The sequence below is a fragment of the Cupressus sempervirens genome, chromosome 1, assembly GCF_028749045.1.
Source record: "Cupressus sempervirens isolate cs-2001-9-10 chromosome 1, ASM2874904v1, whole genome shotgun sequence".
Lineage (NCBI taxonomy): Eukaryota > Viridiplantae > Streptophyta > Pinopsida > Cupressales > Cupressaceae > Cupressus > Cupressus sempervirens.
In genome coordinates, this window is record NC_143118.1 from 795,977,006 (window position 1) to 795,989,425 (window position 12,420).

General features: G+C 35.6%; 1 protein-coding gene across 1 annotated transcript; it reads left to right on the top strand.

Moving 5' to 3' along the window:
- The first annotated feature begins 445 nt into the window (after positions 1-445).
- On the top strand, positions 446-12,015 carry LOC149580273 (ABC transporter G family member 35-like). The gene is made up of 24 exons (XM_089790197.1): positions 446-1,523; positions 1,770-1,890; positions 2,913-3,001; positions 3,099-3,183; positions 3,273-3,432; positions 3,555-3,631; positions 4,812-4,865; positions 4,952-5,042; positions 5,124-5,425; positions 5,922-6,203; positions 6,743-7,059; positions 7,231-7,391; positions 7,604-7,707; positions 7,894-8,047; positions 8,153-8,257; positions 8,746-8,912; positions 9,031-9,363; positions 9,457-9,747; positions 9,831-9,914; positions 10,117-10,250; positions 10,340-10,567; positions 10,682-10,853; positions 11,103-11,357; positions 11,517-12,015. The coding sequence occupies exons 1-24, from the start codon at positions 1,138-1,140 to the stop codon at positions 11,781-11,783; spliced, it is 4,419 nt and encodes a 1,472-aa protein (XP_089646323.1). The 5' UTR covers positions 446-1,137; the 3' UTR covers positions 11,784-12,015.
- Positions 12,016-12,420: the final 405 nt, after the last annotated feature.

The window sequence follows — 12,420 nt, forward strand, 5'->3', positions numbered from 1 at the left end:
ACAACTTAATTTAAATTTCATTGTTATTCTTCTAATACATCTAATTTAAAACAATAATAGAATCTTATGATCATAAAACTTCAAAGACAACTTAATTTAAATTTCATTGTTATTCTTCTAATACATCCAATTTAAAGCAATACTAGAATCTTATGATCAAACAACTAGCATTTTTTATCAACCATGGAAATTAAATTAAATTAGTCCTAATCTTGCCTCTAATCACAATATACCTCTGGTTGTTATTATTATATTATTATTATTATTATATTATGTAGATACTCAACTTCTTTGATTTATGTATAATATGAATTATAAGTTATTTTACCTTATTAGTATATTCGTAGCACGTATTTTGTATCCAGTGATTCGTGTTTCCAGGTTATAGACAACGCACAAAACAAGGAATCATAATTTTATATGAAAAATGGACAGTTCTTTAAGATCTAAAATTTAGAATCACTGTAACTTTCCAAAAGCTCATACCACTGAGCACTTCAAGTTCAAAATTTGTCCCCTTCCTTTACCAGTGCGTAGGCTAAATAGTTTATTGACAAATACCAGACAAATCCATAAAAAGTGGTCTTCATATTTTAATCCGCCGAATAAACAAATGAGTTGCATTTTATGACAGGAAATGCAGGTAAAGAAAGAGCCCGGTTGGCCTACGAGCATGATTCTGGTGTTGCTGCACTCAGATTTGACTCATGTCTTCTGATATTCTATGAATGATGAACATCACCAAAGTTTTAAAAGAATAAAATAAATCTGCAAAGAATTGTGTACATAAATTTTGTGATTGATGGGTGAAATGACAGCATATGATCCATCTTGAATGCCAAGGTGAGAATATTCACTCTCGCAGCTACAAGTGAATGTAGGTCCTGTACAAACATTATATTCATATCGTATTAGAAGCAGTGACGGACCAAATGCGGAAAGCTTTAAGTACTTCTCGTGGTAGGTAGGAGAATCGAGAATCATGTTTTGTTGGCCAAATACAGCTTGCGTCTAAGAATGCAACTGGGCTTCTTGTAAAATGACAAGCAAGCATGAGTTATTTGCATATAATGGGAAACTGGTACAACTGGTTTCATCTGGTCTCTATTTGAGATAGAGAGAACTAGAATTAGTGCTATGGAAAATTTGGAGATGAGTTTGGGATCCATGAAAGAGTTACCATCTAGAAATGCAAGCTGGACAAGTAGAAGCAAAAATGGGGGAATTGCAGATGCTTTTATCAAATCAAAAAGTGATCGTGGGGCTGATGATGAACAAAACTTAATGTGGGCGGCCATTGAGAGATTACCCACATATGATAGGCTGAGAACCAGCATCCTGTTTGACAATGGATCTGCGATTGGTAATGCTGATTTTGTAGCAGGAGGCAATACACTTGTTACAAAGAAAGTAGACGTTAGGAAGTTGGGATTAGTGGAAAGGAAATTGTTTATAGAGAGTGTCTTCAAAGTGAATGAAGATAATGAAAACTTACTGAAAAAGCTAAGAAACCGCATTGATAAGTGAGTATCTTGAGTATGGTTTGAAATTTATTTTTATGTTTTCTTCATCCTGAATTTAAACAAAGTCTATGCAAGGTCGCACGTATGGAACATGAATAACAAGAGATGTGGGTATTTCGCTAGAGATTCCAATTTGGTCATTTGGTTCAGGACACAAGTCCACAAGTACAAGCATGAAGTTAGGAAATATATTTGTCTTTTGCCTCATTTCACGATCATATTGTTAACCTTGTTCATGGTTTACAGAGTAGGCATTCAGATTCCAACTGTTGAAGTTCGTTTTAAAAATTTATCCATAGAGGGTCAGTGCTTGGTTGGTGGAAGAGCGCTCCCAACACTCTGGAACTCGGTCAGGAACTCCATAGAGGTGTGTCTGATTAATTTCTCCGATTCTTAATCCTCTCAGATTATAAGAAATAATCACAGAAGGTAAGAGAAATCTAGAATAAAGAAAGCTGCTTAGAATCTGTCCATCCATTTAAGACCTACCAAATAGCTGAATTTGAGATTCTAATTTATTTTTGGGTCAACAATAGAAGTTAAAATCAAATACTGGATTACCATAAACCTTATTGTGATTTTATTATCTCTCTCTAAGTTTTAATTACTACCTCCCACAGCTATCTTCAATCCACACTTCAGATTGAGGTCCATAATGTCCCCCAACCCCAATTTGGTCTTGATATCATGTGGTAATATAGAGACAGGATAGGCATGCCTGTTACAGGACTGCCTCATTCCTACCAATGAGTTTTTCTATTAACATGCTTACCCTTCCATGAATCCAGCATGATCAAATCTATCCATTTAGTTGCCCTGTCATGTTACTCGATGCTTATCATTCCATGACTTCGGGATGATCAAATTTATTCAAGTAGCTGCTCTGCCCCTAATGTATTTATCATATCACAAAACGATTTTCTTTAGATGCATTAAAGGATCATTTGTCTCCCCTGGTACTTTATCTCAAGCTGCATTCCACTTGAGATTCTAGATGCCGTCCAATTCTAATACTGACCTTGCTACTATATTAGAGAACCATATACGAGCTAGAACTCCAATCAACATCTCAGACCTAGGAAATGCAGTCAAATGAAATGATCTACAGTTGAATTACTTTCCTTTTCATAAATCTAGTTCTATCCAATATGGCGTGAGTACTGAATTAACCGAGGCATTGCCCCTTTATCATACATTCACTTCAGAAGTTTGGCTCGTTAACTAAAGAAATGATTAGTATAAGAAATAAGGCTTAAATCCATAGATTATATTAATTTTGGCCTTTAGGACATAAAAGTAATCTTTTAGATTTCATAAAAAGTATCTTTAACAAGCTGGATAGATTTGTTGATTTAAAACGCTGTAAGAATTTTATCCATTGGATTTCAGGCCTTGCTTAGTTTGGTTGGATTGTCACCAACAAAGAAAATTAACCTCCAAATCCTCAAAGATGCCAGTGGTATAATCAAGCCCTCTAGGTATGTATGGTAAAATGTTTATACATGAAAATGGGTTGAACTAGCTTTATTTGTTATTCCTTGCTAATGTTCAATTTTGTTTCTATGTAAACTGTAGAATGACTTTGTTGTTAGGTCCGCCAGCCTCTGGGAAGACCACATTGCTTTTAGCTTTGGCTGGCAAACTGGGAAAGGACTTAAAGGTTTTCACTCATGATATTAATATTTGTAGCAAATAGTTAAATGTTCATTTTTGGCACATCATTTGCATAAAATTGCTCTATATCAACAGGTGAAAGGAACTATAACATATAATGGGCATGAACTTTCTGAATTTGTTCCCCAAAAGACATCTGCATACATAAGTCAGAATGACTTGCATATTGGATTGATGACTGTTCGTGAAACTTTGGATTTCTCTGCAAGATGTCAAGGTGCTGGCAGTAGATATGGTAAGACATGTAATCTTTATAAACTTTCTAGTAGCATCCGGACATATACAAATATGAAAATAGTTTTAAGTTTGAAATTCAAATTACTGACAAGCTCTTTGCAACATTGAAACGTTTTATAGAACTCCTCTCTGAAGTTGCTAAAAGAGAGAAGGAAGCTGGGATTTTTCCAGAGGCTGAAGTTGACCTCTTCATGAAGGTTAATCTCTTTACTGGTTTTTTACATTAGTCTTATGATTGTCCCAAAATGGCAATAAGATTAAAAATGGTTTTCTTATTAGTAGAAATTGAATTAGTACTGGCATTAGAGTGTTCATAATGGACTACAATTGTCACTAATATTAGCATATCTTGTACAGGATCTGTATAGCATATGACTGTAGTTTTCAACTTTCCCGGAATTTACTCAGTTGGCTTTACGCCTGATATTGGGTTTATCTGCTTTATACATTTTTTAAAGATATTTAGGCAGGGGTCCCATGAGGGGGGCCTACAGGTCTATTTTTTAGGTACAGGTGGTCCCATAAGAATTTTTTTGAGGGGCTACAGGTTTAATTAGAATCTTTCCCTTCATAATAGGAGCCCCGTTTTTTTAGGAAGCGGACGAAAATGGGGTGGGGCTGGAAATAGTCCCACCAGCTTAGGGGAAAATCTAGCCATTTGTCAAAAACTGAGACTTTAAAACTTAAAAAGTCTTTTATCATAAAATAAATTTTAGAAAATTTTTCCTTAAATTTGAGAGCTGAAACTCCAATTACAAACTCCATAGGACCTCTCAGCTTACAAATTTCCTTAAAAATCTCAGCGGGTGCAGCTCTATTTTTGAGGAAGCTGGCTTCCATGGGACCCCAGCCTTAGACTCGGATTCTTTAGAGGGGGTTTCCCTAAAAAATGTAGTTTTGTCAAGGCATTTCCTAGGAACTTTTTAGGTCTATCATGAACGGAGCTTGGCCCTAAGGCACTAATAGAGAGCAAAACAATCAACAGTACATTCAAGGACATTAATAATCCTAATTGCATTTGAAGCCATTGGAGTTCTGCATTTTTCCACCTATCCATAATAAAATAAGTACTGATGATAAAAACAAGTGAAAATGGAGAAGAATAGGAATTCAGAAAATCATACAGTTAGGTAATGAGTTTTAAACAAAGACAGCGTATTTAAATAAATCATGGTAATTGTAATTGTAGGAATAAAAGAGGATGCCAAGAAACAAGAATACAAAATTTTACCTCTAAAGCAGTTTTTTTTCAAGAGTGTACTAGAGTCTCATTAAAAATGTGTTATCTGTAGACTGTACCCATATCGATTACTGGTACCTGCAATCTGGTAAATTAATTGGACCGTGTATAATTCATTCATGTAAACCTGCATGCAGGCAACGGCCATTGAAGGTGTCGAAAGTAGCCTTCAGACTGATTACACGCTCAAAGTAAGTAAAGATCAGGAATTTCAAACATATTTCTTATTAAGGTTAATTCTATAAGAAGATTCAAATAGAATTTTATCGTGAAACAGGTATTGGGTCTTGATAACTGTGCGGATACATTGATTGGAGATGAAATGCTAAGAGGAATTTCAGGTGGACAAAGGAAGCGTGTTACAACTGGTATGTGAGAAAACATATCAGTTTGCGAATGGTTGGGGTGTTTTTCAGTATCTGTAATTCCCTTTCCTTGTCCACGCGCAGGGGAGATGATTGTTGGACCAGCAAGAGCTCTTTTCATGGACGATATTTCAACTGGCCTAGACACTTCTACAACCTACCAAATAGTAAAATGTCTGCAGCAGTTCTGTTCCCTTATGGACACAACAATTCTTATGTCTTTGCTTCAACCTGCACCTGAAACATATGAATTGTTTGATGACATTATACTCCTTTCCGAGGGACAAATTGTCTACCATGGACCCAAAGAGCATATAATTGAATTTTTTGAAAGCTGCGGGTTCCAATGCCCTGAGAGGAAGAGCCCTGTAGATTTCCTACAGGAAGTAAGTGCTTTTTTGTTCCTGGACTGGTAAATTAATTACATCACATCCAAAAACATATGTGATCTAACATCGCAAAAAAATTGCACTGATGCCGACTTTATAATCAATCTGTTCACAATAAAAAATAGCTAGCTACTTCAAGCCATATCCATGGAGTCCCCCATGGAAAGGGTTGAAAAGAGTGATAAGGTTATTTCTATTCTGCTGATTACAACATTTAGTGTTAATCCATTTTTTCACTCAAGCCAATTCGGTTCTGATGATGGATGAAGCAGATCAGAAACTCAGGCAGTTTTATCCAAGAAAGTCAACACAAATGAATAATCATGGAAAACTCAATTATTTAGCATTTTCTTTTACTTAAACATGGTACAATGATGTAAAGTTTCATGTTTCATTGTTCATACAATTACAACCTTTTTGCAGTCTCAATTTGGAATTTAGGATACCCCTACAGAATCTTTTCATGAGAAAAATAATGTTGTTTTATATACAGGTAACTTCGGAGAAAGATCAGCAACAATATTGGGCAGACAAGACAACGCAATATCACTATGTCTCTGTTAATGAATTCACAGATATGTTCAAAACTTTTTGTGTGGGTTCCAATTGTTTGAACGAATTATCAACAGCATATGACAAAGGAAAAAGCCACAAAGCGGCTTTGGCATTGAGTAAACATTCTGTCCCTAGAATGGAGGTCTTCAAGGCATGCTTTGCTAGAGAATGGCTTCTGTTCAGGCGCAATTCCTTTTTCTATGTATTCAAAACTGTACAAGTAAGCTTTCTTTAGAATAACAGCATGTGTAATGATTTGGTTTGTTAATCATCCTTGCCTTGCCTTTCTCAACACAATCATAACTTGAAAATCACTCTTTTGATATCTCACATGAATAATAGTTCACAATAAGTTCCTTGTATCTAAGAAAAGTAGAATTCATTATTTGTATGTGAAGTTTGATCATATGGGCAGGTTTCCTACAGAATCACAGCTTCAAAGATGGGGATAATTTAACAATGTCTGACATACTATGCATAATATATGTACAAATGTCTAAGATCATTTCTATGAATATTCGAACTTATTCTACTCGCCTAGTTCTTCTTCCAATCCATCCTAATCTCCTATACAAATATCATTTTTTGGAATTTATAGGTACTTTAGGCATTACCGTATTTGCATTCCCAGATTCACTCAAAGGGGGACTACAAGAAATAGATTCCCATAATTTGTCAACATTAAAAAAATTTACCTTAAATGGCCCCCAGTGTTCTCCATATTTAAATAAACCTTACAAGTAATGCTCTTAATTGCAGATAATTTTCATGGCACTAGTAGCAACTACAGTATTCCTGAGAACCCAGATGCATCAAAGAAATGAGGATGATGGGAATTTATATCTTGGAGCTCTGTTTTTCAGTTTCCTTGTCAACATGTTCAATGGGACTGCAGAACTCGCATACACAATTACCAGGTTACCTATGTTCTTCAAACAACGTGATCTTCTCATGTTTCCAGCATGGGCTTTCACTATTCCAACCTTATTGTTAAGCATTCCTATCTCATTTGTGGAGGCATTTGCTTGGGTGATTATAACATACTATGGTATAGGATTTTCTCCTGAAGTCAGCAGGTACCTTTCAGTTGCCACTATAGTGATTATTCTGTATCTACACCTATAATATTACTATGTTACATGTTGTTTGCCCTGACAATTCTTATTGGGTTATTAATAGTGATGTTGTGAATAGACCACAGTTCATTACTCCCTTCTCCTAATCTAATGGTGTCATTTATCATGCAGGTTTTTCAGGCACTTCCTCATATTGTCTCTTGTTAATCAGATGTCAGCTTCCTTGTTTCGATTAACAGCAGCTGTTTGCAGGACTAAAGCAGCAGCCAATAGTGGAGCAGTATTTGCCTTGCTGGCTATTTTCATGCTTGGAGGTTTTGTTATTCCTCGAGGTAGGTTTGTCTTTGTATTCATTTTTTATTATGAATTTAAATGAATGAAGAACTAGATGTGATAGCATTGATGAATGACCAAAAGCTATTCAATCTGAATGCCAATGGCTTACTCTAATGTATCAGAAAGGTGCTCCCAAGGCATCTTCAAGGTTATTTGTAAAATGATTTAAAACAGTAGGTATAATTTGATGGTCATCTTTTTTTTGCAGGGAAGATTCCCAAGTGGTGGATATGGGGCTACTGGTCCTCACCAATGATGTATGGACAGAATGCCCTGATGATAAACGAGATGCTTGCTCCTAGATGGAATAAAGTAAGCCTTTTAACATTGCACCCATGCTTATCTTAGTCATTTCAACCACAAGGCGTGCAATGCAGTTTTGGAGATTCTTCTTTTCATTTTATATGAATGAATTTTTGAATTTTCTACAGTATAGAGCAAGTTTGCAGCAACTTAAATACTTTTTGTTTTGAATTGATATTGGATTGCAAAATGCAGAGCATCAACGGAACATCACTTTTGGGTGTTGAAGTTCTCAAAAGCCACCAAATTTTTCAGAAAGAATACTGGTATTGGATAGGGGCTGCTGCTTTGTTTGGCTTTATATTTGTCTTCAATGTCCTATACACAGTGGTCCTTGCATATATAAAACGTGAGTTCCTTTGATGTTGATGCAGATAGTTTTTCTTATATTGATTCTTTACTTCAAAAGTCTGTGAATTCCTGCATATTGACTCATTATCCTATTGATGTAAAGCTCCTGGGAAACCTCAGCCTGTCTTGTCTAAAGAAAGCATTGTGAAACAGCAGCAAGAACAGTTTTTGGACCATTTCTCTTCAAAAAACTCTGCAAACAATATGGGTAAGAAAAATCTTACATTATTAACTGTCAATATTTTCAAGATCACAAGTTGCGAGATATACTAGTCTACAAAGAAAAGAAATACTAGTCTACAAAGAAAAGAAAAGATATTAAGTATTCATCAGGAATCCTCCAAAATTACTGGGAAGAGAAGAATCTGCATCTTTTAAGATTTTTGTTTGGAGTATTCACAATTTACACATTTCAGTAGAGATTGACTTGTAGCGCTGGAAGTGTAAACTGCAACCAAGCTGCTTAACAGAAATGGTGTAAACGGAATATGGGCTTCAGCAGTCCTGTTTAAATTCTGTCGTACCTTACTCCACTCAATAAATCATACACGTATAGGAATATAAGATGCAGTAATGTTGTGTAAATTCATTTCTACCATACTTTAGACAATAGATCCCCATTCCATGATGTAAATAAACATGCTATATTCTATAAATCCTGATAACATTCTAAACTACCATTGCATGTATGCACAGTTCAAAAGGATGTGAATAAATCAATACATATGTCAATCAACCATGGAACAGATAAGACAGATTTGGAAGCAGCAACATGTGGTTCACCAAAGCCAGGGATGATTCTTCCATTCAAACCATTAACAATGTCTTTTAGCAATATCCAGTATTTTGTTGACATGCCTCAGGTACAGATGAAGCTAATGTATAGTATGTCAATGCATGCTTCCCTGAATGCTGAGTTTAATTTGAGAGCCACTTTGTATTTGATCCCAGCTCAGATTTTTCGCCTTGAAATTTCTACAGGAAATAACACAACAAGGTGTTACAGAAAAAAGACTTCAGCTGCTGCATGATGTGACTGGAGTGTTCAGACCAGGAATTCTTACAGCATTGATGGGAGTTAGTGGGGCTGGAAAGACAACGCTAATGGATGTATTGTCTGGAAGGAAGACAACTGGACATATTGAAGGGGAAATCAGAATATCTGGATTTCCCAAAAAGCAAGAAACTTTTGCTCGAATTTCTGGTTATTGTGAGCAGAATGATATACACTCTCCCCAGTTAACAACAAGAGAGTCCTTAATATTCTCTGCATTTATTCGTCTTCCTAAAGAGGTTGATAATAGCACCAAACTTGTAAGTCCACACTCTATTTTCCTCATTTAATCTTCCCTGTCTCCTTGCAAAATTCCACAATTTACCCTGACGTGGTTACTTATCAAACAACAGAGTTTTGTGGAAGAGATCATGCAACTGGTGGAGTTGGACAACTTAAGAGATGCATTAGTTGGGCTACCTAGTGTAACTGGTTTATCAACTGAACAGAGAAAACGATTAACAATTGCTGTTGAGCTTGTTGCAAATCCATCAATTGTTTTCATGGATGAACCGACTTCAGGACTGGATGCCAGAGCAGCAGCGATTGTGATGCGAACTGTGCGTAATATTGTTAATACAGGACGAACCATTGTCTGTACAATACACCAACCTAGCATTGACATATTTGAATCATTTGATGAGGTAAACCATTGAATATCTGCATCTTTTGGTGTCTACCTCAACATTATATTAAATCACTGATGTCTGATTGAGTTCTGCTGCAGCTTCTACTAATGAAAACAGGAGGGCAAATTATTTATGCTGGGCCCCTAGGTCAGAACTCCAACAATATAATTGAATATTTTGAGGTAATTTAGCATGAACAGACAGAAAAGCTAATAATGCATAGGAAGAATATGAATCGAATTGAAATAGGTCATAAGGGTTAATGTTGCCAATAGTAGTAAATATTAGTGTATGAAGTGTAAACTGTAGAAAGTTATATTGTTTGACCCTTCAATTGAATTTAATGATTTCTTCCAAGTTTGCACTCAACAATATGCTACACAGTCTGTTCCAGGAGTACCCAGGATAAAAGATAAGTACAATCCAGCTACATGGATGCTTGAAGTGAGCTCTGCTGCCTCTGAACTTCACTTGGGAATAGACTTTGCAAATAACTACAAGAAATCACACCTCTATGAGTAAGTACAACATAAGGCTGCTAGTAATGATGTTCCAACCTATGCCTTTCCTACTCAGCCTAATAAACACCACTACCTTACAAATGCAGAAAAAACAAAGCGTTAGTGAAAGAGCACAGTGTACCAATTTCTGATGCAAATGATCTTTACTATCCAACACAATATTCACAATCATTTTGGAATCAATTCACATTCTGTCTATGGAAGCAGTGGATTACATATTGGCGAAGCCCAGGCTACAATAGCATCAGATATTTGGTTACTCTGCTCACTGCTTTGATATTTGGAACCATATTTTGGGACTACGAAAAGAAATTGTAAGTTTTCAAGCATAGAGCAGTTAAATATATCCTTTATTTTGATGTGATTTTATAGGTCAATTTCACATGTCACATGGAAAAATACTAACGAGTTCCATGAATTCATATCAGGGATAATGGCACAGATCTCTTCGTTATCATTGGGGGCATTTATGGGGCAGTGATGTTCTTAGGAGCAAACAATTCCTACACAGTGCAGCCTGTAGTTGCAGTTGAGAGAACAGTGTTCTATAGGGAACGGGCTGCAGGGATGTACTCTGCCATCCCCTATGCCTTGGCACAGGCAAGTTGATATTCTTAGGTTTTATTTGATATACCAGCAACAATGAGGTCCAGCTAATGAGAAGCTTTTTTTCTGGCTTACTTGTTTCTTTCCTGATTTTATGTACTTTCATTATTTGTACATATCTACATATTTTGTTTCACTCTAGAGTCTATGTTAGAGGTTTGCAAGCAATCTCAAAAAAAGAGTAGATTACACAGTTTTCGAACTGCAGCATGTAGTGAATTAAGTACTCTTTGTTTTTTACAGGTGGCCATAGAGATCCCCTACATATTTTCCCAGACGGTTCTTTATGTTCTTATTGTCTACAGTATGATAGGTTTCCAATGGACAGCCAGCAAATTCACTTGGTTCTTTTTCATTTATTTCTCCACATTCCTATATTTTACATATTATGGGATGATGGTAATTTCAATAACACCGAATGAGCAGATGGCTGCAATTTTAACAGGGTCCTTCTATGCCTTGTTCAATCTCTTCTCAGGATTCTTCATTCCAAAACCGGTATGCTATGAATGATGTTTTTATTTCATTTGGTGGAGTCTTCTTAGAGGGAAAAGTGACTGAACTAAACATTGATTTCTATAATCCAACAAAGCCAATTTGTTTGGTATGAAAAATAAAGGTAGTTGTTAACTTCATATGTTGTAAATTGTGATGCAGAAAATTCCAAAATGGTGGATTTGGTATTACTGGATCTGTCCAGTTGCTTGGACAGTTTATGGCCTCATTATAACACAATATGGAGACCTCACAAATGAAATCATGGTAAATGGACAACACATGCCATTGAATAAATATGTGGAGGAATACTTTGGATTCCACAGAGATTTTATCGGCTCGGTTGCTGTAGTTCTCATATGTTTTGGAGTTTTCTTTGCATTTATGTTTACCATATGCATCAAAGTATTAAATTTCCAGATAAGGTGAGCCATTAGTTCACAATTTTATTTGAAATTTTCACATTGGAAGTGATTGTAATGGTTGAACTAAAAAATAGTTCTTCTTGCTGATAAAGCAATGGCCTATTAGAGTCATTTCAGGGAGTAATAATTTTTTTATTTTGAGATCGAGACAGGCTATATCATTATGTAGTAGCTGTATATATTTTCTCGCTATTACAATGAAGGTTAAATACATCCAATCATTTTGATCCTGCAAACAGTTTTTTGATACTAATAATTATGATTATGATTTTCAAACTAATTCTTTATAATCATGAATCTGATCTACAAACTATGGAAGATATGATCATAAGGGACATATAAAAGTAGGTTACACTTATTTAAACTTAAATTCTATTGTTTCTACATCTGTTTGTTAGGACTTTTATAAATTAAGGAATATTATGAATTTTTAGTTATATCCATCCCTTAATTCAATTTTTAGCACAGTTGCTGTGTAGGATCATAGCATCGGAGTGTGAATCGAGCATAAGAGTCAAAGACTACCTTTTTTTTAAAAAGATCAAAGGGCCTGTTAGGGTGAATCGAGCAGCATATTTAAAGAAGGATGTGGTATGGGAGAGGCCCTCATATGGATGGTTTATAATTAATTTTGATGGAGA